Source organism: Halichoerus grypus, chromosome 6 (genome assembly GCF_964656455.1).
Source record: "Halichoerus grypus chromosome 6, mHalGry1.hap1.1, whole genome shotgun sequence".
Taxonomy (NCBI): Eukaryota; Metazoa; Chordata; class Mammalia; order Carnivora; family Phocidae; genus Halichoerus; species Halichoerus grypus.
In genome coordinates, this window is record NC_135717.1 from 16,887,264 (window position 1) to 16,902,767 (window position 15,504).

The following is a 15,504-nucleotide window of genomic DNA, read 5'->3' on the forward strand; positions in this document are numbered from 1 at the left end:
GCAAACTGGTGCCGCCACTGTGGAAAACAGTATGGAGTTTCCTCAAAGGTTAAAAATAGAACTACCCTATAATCCAGCAATTGCACTACTGGGTATTTACCCAAAGAATACAAAAACATTAGTTCAAAGGGATACATGCACCCCGATGTTCATAGCAGCATAATCTACAATAGCTAAATTATGGAAGCAGCCCAAGTGTCCATTGATAAATGAATGGATAAAGAAAATGTGGTATGTATATACAATGGAATATTATTCAGCTATAAAAAAATGAAATCTTGCCCTTTGCAACCACATGGATGGAGCTAGAGTATAATGCTAAGGGAAATAAGTCAGAGAAGGACAAATACCACGTGATTTCACTCATATGGAATTTAAGAAACAAAACAAGCAAAGGGGGAAAAAAGAGACTAAGCCAAGAGACAGGCTCTTAATTAGAACAAACTGATGGTTATCAGAGCTGGGGGAGGGGGGGAGGACTAAATAGGTGATGGGGATTAAGGAGTGCACGTGTGTTGCACTCCAGGCAATGTACAGAATTGTTGAATCATACTGTACACCTGAAACTAATATAACTATGTTAACTGGAATTAAAATAAAACTTTAAGAAAAAGCACTCATCAAAGTGTTAAACGGCATTCTCATAAAAATGAACATATGTTAAAAAATTATAATATACGCGTGTATTATAGAAAGATGTATAGAACATATGAAGTGACAAAAATAGGATTCCAAACAAAGTTATAGTATGATCCTAGTTTTGTAAATATGTTTATTCATATTAATAGGGATGGGAGAAAATCTAGAAGGATAAAAATCAAAATGGGGTTATAACATAGTAGTGATATTAGATATTAGATATTATATATTTCTAATCCATTGTATTTTCTATTTTTTTTCTGTGGGAATATGTTGATTTTATAAGAAATAAATGAATATACATGTTATTTCCCTAAAGGCTATCAAATAGCTCAGGGAAGACATGATTATTTGAACCCAGGACAGGTGCAAGAGGATAGAGGGTGTAGAGAGAGGGGGACCAATTTTTCTGACAGGAAGATCTTGGAAACCAGTTGGATATACAGTTGACCCTTGAACAATGCAGGGGTTAGGGGTTCCAATGCTCGTTGCAGTTGGAAATCCATGTATAACTTTTAACTCCCCAGAAACTTAACTACTAGACAGAAGCGTCAACGACAACATAAACCATTGATTAACCCGTATTTTGTATGTTACATGTATTATATACTGTGTTCTTACAACAAAGTAAGCTGGAGAAAAGAAAATGTTAAGAAAATCATAAGAGAGGTGTGCCTGGGTGGCTCAGCCAGTTAAGCATCTGACTTTGGCTCAGGTCATGATCTTGTCCTGGGATGGAGTCCCAAGTTGCACTCCTCCATCAGTGGGGAGTTGGCTGTCCCTCTCCCTCTGCCTCTCCCCCTACCTCATGCACACTCTCTCTCTCTGTCTCAAATAAATAAATCTTAAAAAGGGGGGGGGCACCAGGGTGGGTGGGTTAAGCGTCTGCCTTCGGCTCAGATCATGATCCTGGGGTCCTGGAATCAAGCCCCCCATTGGACTCCCTGCTCAATGGGGAGTCTGCTTCTCTTTCCCTCTGCCCCTCCCCCGGCTCATGCTCTCCTGCTCTCTCTCTCTCAAATAATAAGTGAGATCTCTTAAAAAATAAATAAAAATTTTAAAAAGAAAATCATAAGAGAAAATACCTTTATAATACTGTATTTGTTGAAAAAAAATCTGCATGTAAGTGCCCCCCACACACAGTTTAAACCAGTGTTGGTCAAGAGTCAAATGCACTTGTGCAGCGCAAAGGGGGAGGAGCTCAGAGTTTTAATTAAGACATTAGGCCTGTTCAGCTTGATAAGAAATGCAGGAGGAAAGGCTGCGGTGGAGTGAGGAGGGGTATAATTATCCTTTCCCTTGGCTTCTCGAAGTCCTCTGTTTATATCCTTGTTGCGCAACATTTTTAGCACCAGTGTTCTTTGGCACACTTGCTAGTGGCTGTCTCTGTCTCCCCAGATGGCCGAATCCCCAACCGATCCACTGTCTGGATCCTCAGCAAGGAGCAGTCACTAGATTTGAGACGGTAGTACTGACACAGTCCTCCGCTCAAGTAATGTCAGCAATACTAGCATTCTGTGGGAGCTCGTCTCGTACGCTGGATACTGAACTAAGAGCTTTATGTGTATTAGACCATATAATTAGACCACTGTCACCCTAAGAGGTAGAATTATTAATTTAACGTTTAACAGATAAAGAAACGAAGTCACAGAGAAGTAAAAGTAAGATACCCAAGATCACACAGCAAGATCATACATCTCTTAATCACGATGTCTCTATAATCCTCTGATTCTTGCACAACTTCTGAGTTTAATGCGGCAGGAGATTCGAATCCCATTTTTTTATAAAGATTTTATTTATTTATTTATTTGACAGAGAGAGACACAGCGAGAGTGGGAACACAAGCAGGGGGAGTGGGAGAGGGAGAAGCAGGCTTCCTGCCGAGTAGGGAGCCCAATGTTGGACTCGATCCCAGGACCGTGGGATCATGACCTGAGCTGAAGGCAGACGCTTCACCGACTGAGCCACCCAGGCACCTCTCCAATCCCATTTGAAAGATAAGGAAAGTAAGGCCCAGAGAGGTCCTGGACTTCATGGCCAAGGTTACACGAAGGGGACAGTTATAGAAATGAGTTTGAGTAAGAATAAGATAGACACACGGCAACATGGATGGATCTTAAAAAATCGTACAGAAGGGGGTGCCTGGCTGGCTCAATCAGAACAGCATGCAATCTTGATCTCTCGGGGTCATGGGTTCGAGCCCCACATTGGATGTACAGATTACTTAAAAAAAAAAAAAAGCTTTAAAAAAGTTTTAAAAAGATAGTGCTGAATGAAAAAGTTAACAAATATGTATTCATATATATATATAACCCTTTGTGTAAACATGCAGTGTATACTACACATTTTTCAAAATGTATACAAACCAGAAAACTACACACGGAGCACATTAGGGTGGTTGCCTTAGGATGAGGGGTAGGCGTGAGCCACGATGCTGAATCAGTCGGCTCCGGCTGCCGTAACAAAATACCACAGGCTGGGAGTCTTAAACAACAGACATTGATTTTCTCATAGTTCTGGAGACTGGAAGTCCAAGCTCAAGGTGCCAGCAGGGCTGGTTTCTGGTCTCCTTGGGTCGCAGACAGCTACCTTCTCACTGTGGCCTCACGTGGTCACGTGGCCTTTCCTCTGTGCCTGGGCTGAGATCATGGGTGTCTCTTCTTATAAGAACACCAGACCTATTGGATCAGGGTTCCACCCTTATGACTTCATTTAACCTCAATTACCTTCTTAAAGGCCCTATTTCCAAATATAGTCACATTGAGGGTTAGAGCTCCAGCACATGAATTTGGCGGCGGGGGGGGGGTGGGGGGGGGTGGGGGGAGACACAGTTGAGTCCGCAACAGGGGCTAACAGGGAAATAATAAATAGAACCATAAGCAGTGGAGAACGAAAATGAGGTGGAGCAGTAGGTGCAATCCAGATCCAGCAGGGCCTTATAGGCCATAGTAGGAAGACTAGCTTTAGAGGCCTGGAGAGGTGACTCAGGTCATAAAGGCCAAAGTCAGGGTTTGGCATACAGCTGATTTGACTCCAAAGCTCATGTCATCTGAAACTACTCGAGTCCTGATAACCAAGTGGAAATGTGTGTATTTCATTTTACCATGAGGAAAATGGAGTTTAGAGAGGTCCAATGACTCGCCCAAGGTCCCATAGTAAGTGGGAGAACTGAGGTTTGCAGAGCTTTCTGCCTCCAGAGCAAGGCTCCTTTTACATGTTCTGCTAGCCTTGGGCCCTGACCAACTTCATTCACTCATTACTCCATGCACGCATTCATCTAGTGTATTATTTATTGGCACCTGCTTTGCGGCAGGCTTGGCAAGACACTGAAGATATAGGAATGAAGAGGACGTGGTCCCTGACGTCAGAAAGCTCAGCCGGTGGAGAAGATAGCCAGATAAATAAATGCAAGCATTGGGGAGAGGTCTGTGGAAGGGGTTAGAGAGTTTGGAGGAGGGAAAATGACTGTGCCTGGGGTAGTTGGGCAAGATTTCCTAGAGGAGGAAGAAGAGATCTTTGAATCAAACCCTCGGAGGATCTGGAAGAGCAGAAGGAAAAGCTCAACGTGGGGGTGCCTGGGTGGCTCAGTCGTTGGGCATCTGCCTTCGGCTCAGGTCATGGTCCCAGGGTCCTGGGATCGAGTCCTGCGTCGGGCTCCCTGCTCGGCAGGAAGCCTGCTTCTCCCTCTCCCACTCCCCCTGCTGTGTTCCCTCTCTCGCTGTGTCTCTCTCTGTCGAATAAATAAATAAATAAATCAGTAAAATCTTAAAAAAAATAAAAAGCTCAATGTGGGCAGAGTGAAGGATGTGGGCATTCTCCAAGGAGGAGCGAGGGATGGGTGATGAGGTCAGATGTGGAAGGCTCTGGCTGCCAGGCCAGAGCTCAGACTTAATTCTGAAGTTACTGGGAAGCCCCTGAAGGGGCTAGAGCAGGGGACTGCCTTGACCAGGATTCTAAAGGAAGGTCTCTCTGGCAGTGATGTCCAAAGACTTGAAGTCCTTTCAAGAATCAATTGCATGGGGGCGCCTGGGTGGCTCAGTGGTTAAGTGTCTGCCTTTAGCTCAGGTCATGATCTTAGGGTCCTGGGATCGAGCCCCAAGGTGAGCTCCCTGCTCAGCTGGGAGTCTGCTCCTCTCTCTCCCTCTGTCCCTCTCCTTTCCTCCCTCCCCGTTTTCCCCCTCCTCCCCTACTCATGTGCCGAATGCTCTCTCTCTCTCTCTCTCTCTCCCCCAAATGAATAAATAAAATCTTAAAAAAAAAAAAGGAATCAATTGCATGAAAAAAAAGAAAAAGAATCAGTTGCATGAGCTGGTAAGGAAAATTGATGGCGCCTTCCACCCCTAATCCTATTATGATTTTTGGTCCACTTAGACCCTGGGAACTTTTTTTTTTAACCATCCCAGTCAAAGCCTTCATCTCACTTGCTAGAGACACCAATCTGCTTCCTTCCTCTCTGCCTACACCCCATCCACCCGGGTGATGGGGCTACAGTGGGGGCATGGAATAAGGGTGTGCAGAGAACTGAGCTATTGAAGCTTCCCATGGCTGGGATAGCCAAAGGGATCCAGGAAATGAGAACTCCAGGTACTCTTGGTCTTGGGTTTCCCCACCAGTTCGAGCATCTCAGCTTCCTACATTGCCCGCCCCCTTATTTGCCACACCAACTTCCTGCCCCACCAGAGGAAGTGGGGAGAGACAGCAGGTGCAGCGACAGCTAGCAGGGCCATGGTGAGTCCTTCTGCCCCAGAATACAGACATCTCTGCCCTCAGCCCCCAACCCCCAGAGTAGCCAGGTTCAGGTCAACCCACAGCAGGCTGACTTCTCCTCGCCCACAAGGTCAGGTTATCCTGGGGGCCCAACCCGCCGCTCCCAGCAGCCTCACACTGTCCCCCCACCAACAGGACAAGGAGTATGTGGGTTTCGCCGCCCTCCCCAACCAGCTGCACCGCAAGTCCGTCAAGAAGGGCTTTGACTTCACACTCATGGTGGCAGGTCCGATGGGTTTTGGACAGGGGACTGGTTGGGGGAGGCTTCCTCCAGATACCCTGGCTGTCTCCTCACCGGACCAGGTGGGTCTGTCCTGCCTACAGGGGAGTCAGGCCTGGGAAAATCCACCCTCATCAACAGCCTGTTTCTCACCAATCTCTATGAGGACCGGCAACTGCCAGAAGCCAGTGGTAAGACCCTCCTGACCTCTCCAGGGACTCTGTCTCTCCCATCCCCAGGCTGCACTCTCTTTCTTTTCATCTGGGTCTCCCCTGACTTTCTGGGGGACTTGGGTGGCTTGCTGCTTTTCTCTGAGACTCCCCTGAAAAATGAGTGGGGGTAACTGATTCTGAGAAAGGAAATCAGTCCTGGCTCAGACCCCTACCCAGCTCCCTGACCTCTCCCCGTCCCCACAGCTCGCTTGACACAAACGCTGACCATTGAGCGCCGGGGCGTGGAGATCGAGGAGGGGGGTATTAAGGTGAAGCTGACCCTGGTGGACACACCTGGCTTTGGGGACTCCGTGGATTGCTCAGACTGGTGAGGAGCAGGGGAAGCAGCGGGGACTAAGCTTCCCAATGTGGCTACTCTGTGAAGACTGAGGGGTCAGTTCCAGGGCTGGTCTGCTCTGCCCCTGCCCTCCCCAGAAGGTGGGGCCTGTTTCTGGTGGCCATGTGGCCCAGAGTGCCCTGTGCTCCCTGACGTCTGACCTAAACCCCGCCAATCTCCTTTGATGTCTTTGGTTGGACCCCAAGAAGCTAGTTCCTACCCCCACAGTCCTGGCTAACCTTGGCCCCTTCCCTGCCCTGTGGCCCCTCATCTCTGACCTACTCTCTTGCCCCACACCCCAGCTGGCTGCCTGTGGTGCGCTTCATCGAGGAGCAATTTGAGCAGTATCTGAGGGATGAGAGTGGCCTGAACCGGAAGAACATTCAGGATTCCCGTGTCCACTGCTGCCTCTATTTCATCTCACCCTTTGGCCGAGGGTCTGGGGACACCCTGGGGGGTTGGGGTATTTGGGGAGGGAGAGGGAGGGTTTCTGTGGCCTAAGGCTGAGCCCTGACCAATCACTCTGTGCAGGCTCCGGCCCCTAGATGTGGCCTTCCTCCGGGCAGTGCACGAAAAGGTCAACATCATCCCAGTCATTGGCAAAGCAGATGCCCTGATGCCTAAGGAAACCCAGGCCCTCAAGCAGAAGGTATGTCTGGTGACCTCTGATCTTTGGTCCTACGTGAAGCCAGAAGTCGTTATCAAACCTGAACTCAGCTTTGACTTCTTTGATCTTGGGATCGCCTTTTGGAAGTATAATGTGTCAAGATACATTGTGGGAGAAAGTTTCTGAGGAAGGTGGGTAGTAAGCTGGCTGAAGGAGCCATGTCTCCGGAGGCCCAGAATAGAATCCCTGGACTGGATGCTTGGCTGAGGCCTGTCTGAGGGCTGCAGCAAAGGCATGATGACTCCTGATATCCCTCCAGCCCCAGGATGTTGACCTACCTTGTGACTTCAGAGGCCTCTCCCACTGTTTATGCTTAGGCCTCTCTCTCCTGGGCCTCTGGTGTCTGCCTCATTTTACAATCTTTCCAGGCCTCAGTCGTCCCTGTTAGGGTGTCTTTGTCTCTTTTTCACCATCTATATCTCTCATCGTCTGAGGGTTTTTTTTAAGATTACTTATTTATTTATTTATTTATTTTTAAATTTTTATTTATTTTTTAAGTAGGCTCCACGCCCAGCGTGGAGCCCAACACGGGGGCTTGAACTCACGACCCTGAGATCAAGATGTGAGCTGAAATCAAGTTGGATGCTTAACCCACACTGAGCCACCCAGGCGCCCCAAGATTTTAAGCAATCTCTACACCCACTGTGGGGCTCAAACTCACGACCCCAAGATCAAGAGTCACATGCTCTACTGACTGAGGCAGCCAGGCGCCCCTCTGAGATTTTGGTTTGGGGCATCCTGTATGTTACCATCTCTGTCTTTCATGTCTTCCTCTCTGTCTCTGACCACCTGGAACCTGTATCTCAGTGTCCAGCCATGCAGTGTCTGCTGCGCACAGCCTCTGTTTCTCACCATCTGTGCATGTCTGCTCCCAGATCCGGGACCAGTTGAAAGAGGAGGAGATCAATATCTACCAGTTCCCCGACTGTGACTCTGATGAGGATGAAGACTTCAAGAGGCAGGATGCAGCGATGAAGGTGCAGAGGCAAAGGAGGAAGGGGCAAAGAAGCGGGGGAGGCGGATGAGGAGGTGGAGGCTGACAACGAGGTTTCTGCCCCGGGCGGGTCCAACGGTGACCCCTGACTCCTGCCCTCCAGGAAAGCATCCCTTTCGCAGTCATTGGCTCCTGCGAGGTCGTGAGGGATGGCGGGACCCGACCCGTGAGGGGACGCCGCTACTCCTGGGGTACCGTGGAGGGTGAGTAAGGTGGGCATGCGTTCTGAGGCCAACAGGGAGCCCAGAATGCCTCTGAGTCAACCGCACCCAACATATGAAGTTGGGGCGATCTCTGGTCCCGGGGGTCCTAAGGGCCAAAAGAGGGGTCCTTGGACTGCAGACCCTCACCTAGAGCCGGGGCAGGACTCCGGGCCGACTGGACCCGGCCAGTAGGGCTGCACCCGAAGCTCCCTGACGCTCGCCGGTCCGCCCCTCAGTGGAGAACCCACATCACTGCGACTTCCTGAACCTGAGACGGATGCTGGTGCAAACACACCTGCAGGACCTGAAGGAGGTGACCCACGATCTGCTCTACGAGGGCTATCGAGCCCGCTGCCTACAGAGCCTGGCCCGGCCTGGGGCTCGTGATCGAGCCAGCCGTAGGTGAGAGCCCGACCTGAGTCCCAGGGGCTCCCAAGGCCCGGCCTCACTGTCCCGGACCCGGCCTTCACCATCCAGACCACTCTTCCAGAATCTCTCCCCACCCACTTTGCTTACGGCATTGAAAGGACATATGGCCCTGCCCCCTAGACCCCAACGTCGCCCCATACCCTGCCCCGCTTCTGCGACCCACAACGGAGGGTCCCGCCCTTGATTCCCTGTCCCTTTTCCCACGCCCCCTAGTAAGCTCTCCCGCCAGAGCGCCACAGAGATCCCGCTGCCCATGCTGCCTCTGGCCGAGACCGAGAAGTTGATCCGCGAGAAAGATGAAGAGGTGAGCAAGTACCTCGCTCCCCCTCCTCCCCCCAAGGCCCCAAGTGCTCTTCGAAGTCCCTCTCTGGCCTCCCCGATCCCACGCCTACAATCTTGCCCCGCACAGCTGCGCCGCATGCAAGAGATGCTGGAGAAGATGCAGGCCCAGATGCAGCAGAGCCAGACTCAGGGAGGGCAGTCGGACGCACTCTGAGGACCCCGCCCGGCCCTCCTTTACCTCGGCTCCGCCTTCAGTCGGTCTCCTATCCAATCCTGGAGCCCCAGCCTGAGAGGCCCGCCCCCGCAGGGGGCTCACCGGCTAACAAGTTCTCCCAATCCCAAATCTGTGGCCCCGCCTTTGGCCCCGCCCCCACCCGGCCCCGCCCCAGCTTCCAGCCCCGCCCCTGGCCCCCACCCCCGCCGCTCTTCACCCAAGCTGTCACTTCAATAAAAACAGTGTCAGGGCTCCTGGGTGGCTCAGTCGGTTAAAGTGTGGGACTCTTGATTTCGGCTCAGGTCATGATCTCAGGGTCTGGGATTTAGCGGCCTTGGGCTCCCTGTTCAGTGGGGAGTCGGCTAGACATTTTCTCTCTCTCCCCCTCCCTCTGAACCTCCCGTTGCTCGCGCGCTCGCTCTCTCAAATAAATAAATGGGTAAATCTTAAATAATAATAATAATAAAAAAGTTTCCCCGAGGCCACGCGAGTCTTCCTTTCCCAGCGGGAGTAAGTGGCGGGTGTAGCTGGTGGAACGAAACCGCCCCACCCAGACCTCCCAGCCACTAATTACTCATTCATTCGTTGGGCGCTGCCTTCGTGCCGGGCTGTGTTTCAGCCCCGCGCCCCACCTGAGTTCCTCTCCCACAAACGCACCGAAGGCGCCGCCGCTAAGAAACAACGACCAGTTTAGTTTTATTAGAGTCTGGTGGGGGGTCGGACTGGCAGCAAGGCGTTGGCCAGCAGAGGCCTAAGAGGGTGGGTCCCCTACTCCTGGTCCTTGGCATCGCCATGCGTGATGACGTAGCAGATGTTCTTGTAGTCTACGTTGCCTCCCACGTCGGGGGGGAAGGCTGCCCACATGTTCCTGATCTGGGGAAAGATTCAGGGGCGTCTCCTACCGGTTCCATATGCTCCCCTTCCCCCTCCCTCTGCTTCTCCCAGGCCCTCACCGCCCCCACCCCACCCCCCACCCCCCGCTCACCTCTTCCTGGGAGAAGCGGTCACACTGCGTGGTAAGCAGCTCCTCCAGGCTGGAGAGAGGTGACATATGGGGAGTTGAGATTGGGCTTCGTGGTTCCTTTCCACTCCCTCCCACCTCATCCTGGTTGCCATTCCTAGTATCAACTTGAAAACCCAAGTCACTCTAGATCCCACTCTGGTCTCCCAATCAGTCTGGCCTCCCTGCTTTCGCTCTTCCCTTCCCATATGTGCTGTGAAAATGTAATCCTATAGCCCATTTCCACAGTGCTAATTTTTCCCTTGTCCCCTCCCTTAATACCTAACCTTTGCTAAAAATTTAAGGAGGCTTGGACACCTGGGTTGTCAGTTAAGCAGCTGCCTTTGGCCCAGGTCATGATCCCGGGGTTCTGGGATTGAGCCCTTCTCTTCTTCTGGTTGTCTGGTCGCTGCTTCTCCCTCTCCCTCTGCACCCCGCCCCCCCAATAAATAAAATCTTTAAAAAAAAAAAAAAAGAATTTAAGGAGGCTTTCTCTGTGTGAGCAGCTGGAGAGGGTCACTTACAACTGCTTCTTGATGGTGCCCTTCCCCTCAGGGTCCAGGACCTTGAAGGCTCCAGTGATCACGTCCTCAGGGTCAGCACCTGAGGATCAGAAGGCACATGAAGCTAAAGGGTCCCTGAAGGGTCTGTCCCTGAAAGGTCTGGGGAGGGGCAGCTGGGGGCTTAGACCCAGGACACTTCATTCACCTTTGAGCTTCTCTCCAAACATGGTCAGGAAGACGGTGAAGTTGATGGGACCACTGGCTTCCTTCATCATGGCATCTAGCTCCTCATTCTTCACATTGAGGCGCCCTGGAGCAGGGTGGGGGAAGCTGGAGTGGGGTCCTGCGGCCAAGGGTTGATCCTTCCCATAAATTCAGACCATCCCACCCATTTTCGTCTGGGTGGACTGAGGCCCAGGGTGGAACCGGCAGGGCTGAAACCCAAGGCTTCTGAATTCCCAGGACTCTGTAGCCTTGAATCTTTATGGGTGGGATAAGGGGCTCACCCATGGCTGCGAAGGTGTCCCGCAGATCTTCCTTGTCGATAATGCCATCACGGTTCTGGTCGATTACCGTGAAGGCCTGTGGAAGGCAGGGGTGGGGGGGGTTAGTTCCCCCATGGCCAGGCTTCAGCATCCCTACCCCAGGCAGATCAGATTCTGGCCCCCGGCCAGCTGTTCTCTTGCATGCCAAATGGGGAGGGGAGCAAGGAGTTCTAAGCCCTTCCCCTCCCCCCAAACAGGTGCACATTCCAGGGAGGGGGTGTTGGGGGGGAGGGGCGGCAGGGGGGGGCCTTTGGTTAGTCTTCAGTCTCCCTTCTCCCCTTACTCACCTCCTTGAACTCCTGGATCTGAGTCTGGTCAAACATGGAGAAGACGTTGGAGCTTCCGCCCTCTGCCACTGCCCTTCTCTTGGCCTTCTTGGGTGCCTGGGAGTTGAGGGATGGGTAAAGGGGTCCATGGGCCAATCCCTCCTCTTCTCTGGAGGCAATGGATTAGATTCAGGGCTCTTTAAGTCATTTTTCTAAAGCAACTCTTCTGGTTCTAGGCTTTCTCCTCCTTATGAGCTCTTTGCTGAAGGGACTTGCTTTGGTTGCATCCCCAAATTCCTACCCTCCATTCTACTGAACAAGTCGAGTCCCCTTCTCAGTGCCCTGAGCTTGCCTCCTCTGAGTCCCAGACTTGCTGTGTGACCCTGATCTACTCATTCACCCTGTCTGAACCTCGGCTCTCCCATTTATAAAATGGGAGTTGGAATCCTTGCCTGATTGGTCCCAGAGGGTTTTAGGAAGAGGGAGTGCAGGAGGTATGGAGCATGCTTTGAGAGGGATGGGTCTCCTGTGAGTGGAGAGTCTGGGCAGACTGGGTTGGGTCATTTAGGCTATCGTTCTGTATGCTCCTCATTAGCAATGCCAAGAAAGGGAAGATTCATCTGTTTCCTCTTACTGGACTGGGAATCAGGTACTTTCTTTTAAAAAGTGAGGCTGCCTTGAGGTCTGAGGGATCTGGGTAGGGGCTGGGGGATTCTTACTCACCATGTCTTCAGTCTCCTGGGGGCAAGGCAGTGGTTCTGGCTGGAAAGGAGCAGAGTCGGCCGGTGGCGGTCCCTCTGGGGTTATATAGTCCTGCCCCAGGGAGCCCTCAACATACCAGGGTAACCTTAGCCCTGTGGGTGCCCACCCCAGATACCAAAATAGCCCAGCTCAGGGCCTCTCCTTTCTTGGAGGGCCGGCAGCAGCTGGAGCCCAGGGAGGGAGGAGGGAGTGGGTCTTGGGATGCATGTCTCACTAGGACCTGGGCAGGAAGGGATGTTCTCTTTCCCAAAAGGGGGCTCGAATGTGCCAGAGTTCAGAGAGGACCCAAACTGAGGCATTGTACTGGGAGAAAGATAAACCAGGCCCCTGTACCCCTGAGTGGGGTGGGTCCAGATTTATTATTTATTTTAAAAACATTCCTTATTTTGAAATTAACATTTTTATGTTTTTATTTATTTGTATTTTTTTTAAGATTTTTTATTTTTAAGTAATCTCTACACCCAACGTGGGGCTCAAACTTACAACCCAGAAATCAAGAGTTGCATGCTCTACCAACTGAGCCAGCCAGGCGTCCCTCCAGATTTAAGGCCAGTAAAATTATTGAGCACTTACAGTATGCCAGGCACTGGGCTCTGCCTCATGGGTGCCCCCTGGCAAGCATAGTCCCCCACTCCCATTGTGGAGTTCACAGTCAAGTATATGTATGTTTGTGGGGTAGTGGCAGAGTTGAAAGGGAGACAGCTGTCTGAGAAGCTGAAGAATCAAGAAGGTCTTCTACGTCCCCTTTGGTGGGGGGCGGGAGGATGTTTCAAGAAAAGATGCCAAGCATAGAATGACCAGGTAGAAAGAGGCTAGACAGCCTGGAGCAGAAAGCCTGCTCTGTGATCTTGCACTTTGTGCTTTAACTCCCTGGGCCTTGTTTTCCCCATCCCACAGAACTTGTGGATATGAACACTATTTGGAAACAGTTTAGTGAAATATAATCATTACAATTAATATTTATGCCTTGCCTTGGTGGACTTACAGCCTAGCTGTGGAGACAGGATAAAGGCAGAAAATGTCATAACAGCTGATTAGGAGCACAAAAGTAGAGAGCGTCGCAGCCCTGTGTGGGACTATGGGGATGACTTTATGAAGGCCAGGAAAAGTAAGTCAGGTGAAAGTGGAGGGGCAGACATGCTAAGCAGAGAGCACAGATGGACAAAGGCCTGGAGAAGTGAAAAATCAGGTTGTCAGAATGGTGATGGGGCTGGAGCAGAGGGTGCAGGCTGGAGACCAGAAATTGGAGGGTCTTCCATGCCAGGCTGAGGATTGAGACCTTGGGAGCCTTGGAAAAGTTTGAAACAGGAGAACATAATCTAATGTGAGTCCATAATCATTTCTTTGGATCCTATTGTGAAAGTTGGAACTCAGAGGAGGGGGGGTCCAAATACCAAGAGGGAAGCTAGTTGGTCACCTCCTCCCGGTGGCTGGGATGGCCAGTGGCTCCTTTCTTCATTCTGGGCAAGAACCAGTTTGGCTGACTGTGTGACTTTGAGGTACCCTCTCCTAGGGAAATAGTGGCTGAGGAAGCCCCAGGAGGCCAAGGTTGGCAAGGACACACATCTCCTCCTTCTCTTGCTCCCTCTAGGACCCGATGTCCTGAGGAAGGTGACTCTTCTCTTTCCCTCCTCCAGTCTCATGCCAATGCCTCTAAGACATTTTCTTTTCTGGGCACGGGGGCCCAGCCACCTGTTGTCTCTAAGAAGAGAGAAGGAGCCACCCTAAACTTAGCAGCTGCCCTTGGCCTCCTACACTGGCCCCTCCCTGCCTCAATCGACAGCTGCCTCACCTTATACGGTTACCATGGGGGTCTAGGCCCAGGGAGGAGCCCACTTAATCCGGGGTTCTGGGAGGGGAGAAAAACTCCAAAGAGGGGAAGGGGGAAAGTGCTCAGGTAGTTTGGGTCAAATGGAAAGTGGGGAAATTGAGGAGAAGGCGATCAGGAGCTGTGTATCTAACTCAGACACTGACTGGGAATACACAGGATCTGGGTCTGAGCTGGGAGCGAGTAGCCTAAGAGAACTCAGAAACCAAGGAGGACCTGGGACATTGGGAGCTAGGCCTGACTGAAATTTCAGGATGGTGGACTCTGTATGGAAGTTGGGGCCCTCTAACCCTGAGGCTCAAACGGATGGGGGTCAGAGAGAGATGGGACTCCTAAAGTCAGGGCTTTGTGTTTGTGATCTATGGTAGCCTGGGGGCTCATGAGATTGGGGTCTGCTTTCTTAGCAGAAAATGAGGAGTACAGAGAGGTGTGGCAGTGATGGGAGAGGAGTTGATGGGACAGGTCGTGGATCCCCCAAAGAATAAGAACACAGATATGGGAGTTCATGTTACTGGGAATTCATGGTTTGGGGTCTAGGATACCCACTAGAATGGGGGGGCACTCAGAGGATGAGGTCCAAGGAATTAGAGCCTGGATTCTGGGGAGGAGATGAGATAGATGGGGGAGGGGAGGTGTTGAGGAGAAGGACTTAGGGCTTGGGATTCCCATAGGAAATGGAGGATCCAGGGAGATGGGTCACTTAGAGGATTTGGGGGCTCTGGTAATAGTCGTCTGGGCTTTGAGTGTTGAGGTTGGTGGCGGGTCGGAATGAAAATTAGAGACAGAGTGGAGGTTGAGAGTACTTGATCAGGGCACTGGATCTGTGGTGGGGTCTTACAGACCACCAGAGTGAGGCGGCTCTGGATGGAGAAGGGGAGCCCAGGGGGCCCTTGGCTGGCTTAGTCGGTGGGGCATGCGGCTCTCCATCTCAGGGTCGTGAGTTCAAGCCCCACCTTAGCTGTGGAGCCTACTTAAGAGAGAGAGAGAGAGAGAGAGAGAGAGAGAGAGAGAGAGAGAATGGCAGCCCAAAAAGGACTCAAGCAAAGCAGCGCGGCGCTCTTATTGGCTAAGGACTGCTCTAATGTCCCTGGCCCCCGCCCCCTCTCGGCGCTGTCCCCAACTGTCACCCCCTCCTGCGCTTGTCTCCGGTTGTCACCGATATCCCTGGGCCGGCACCGCCTGCTGGCAGCTCCCCTACCCTTTGGATGCTGCCATTGGCTGAGACAGCCGTCTATCTCCCTTCCCTGTTGCTAAAGTGTGGGAATACGCTCATTGGCTGACGATGCAAATTAATAGCAATTCTGGCCCGCCCCCCCCCAGCTGTCATTCCTTCTTGACCTTCTTGGGAGACCTAAAGAATTCCTCAGCATTTCCTATTGACTGCGGATGCTGTCTGTCACCGCCCAAAGAGACACCACTGTCTGTCAACTTGACCTCCGCCTACTCCCCTTTTTCATTGGCTCCCTTTTTACTGTTTCCATTGGCCAGGCTCGCCTCTTCTCGCGCAGCACCCGCCTTCCTCCGTGGTCATTCACTCTCCAGCCATTTTTACTGGCCAGGAGGTTCAGCTTCCCGCTTTTCTATTAGTTATCTCTTTCGTTCCACCTCCTCCTGCCTTCACTCAGCCTCTCATTGG

General features: G+C 51.6%; 2 protein-coding genes across 2 annotated transcripts; one reads left to right on the forward strand and one right to left on the reverse strand.

Moving 5' to 3' along the window:
* Nucleotides 1-5,313: 5,313 nt before the first annotated feature.
* On the forward strand, nt 5,314-9,445 carry SEPTIN1 (septin 1). The gene is made up of 11 exons (XM_036099799.2): nt 5,314-5,367; nt 5,542-5,632; nt 5,731-5,817; nt 6,043-6,166; nt 6,478-6,612; nt 6,707-6,824; nt 7,718-7,819; nt 7,940-8,039; nt 8,276-8,441; nt 8,682-8,772; nt 8,878-9,445. The coding sequence occupies exons 1-11, from the start codon at nt 5,365-5,367 to the stop codon at nt 8,962-8,964; spliced, it is 1,104 nt and encodes a 367-aa protein (XP_035955692.1). The 5' UTR covers nt 5,314-5,364; the 3' UTR covers nt 8,965-9,445.
* A 191-nt stretch (nt 9,446-9,636) lies between these two features.
* MYL11 (myosin light chain 11) lies at nt 9,637-13,656 on the reverse strand. Its single transcript, XM_036099795.2, has 7 exons — nt 12,002-13,656; nt 11,300-11,395; nt 10,974-11,049; nt 10,673-10,777; nt 10,489-10,567; nt 9,950-9,998; nt 9,637-9,837 (listed from the first exon to the last, which is right to left on the reverse strand). Exons 1-7 carry the CDS (start codon nt 12,002-12,004, stop codon nt 9,733-9,735), a joined length of 513 nt encoding a protein of 170 aa, XP_035955688.1. The 5' UTR covers nt 12,005-13,656; the 3' UTR covers nt 9,637-9,732.
* Between the last annotated feature and the right edge of the window lie 1,848 nt (nt 13,657-15,504).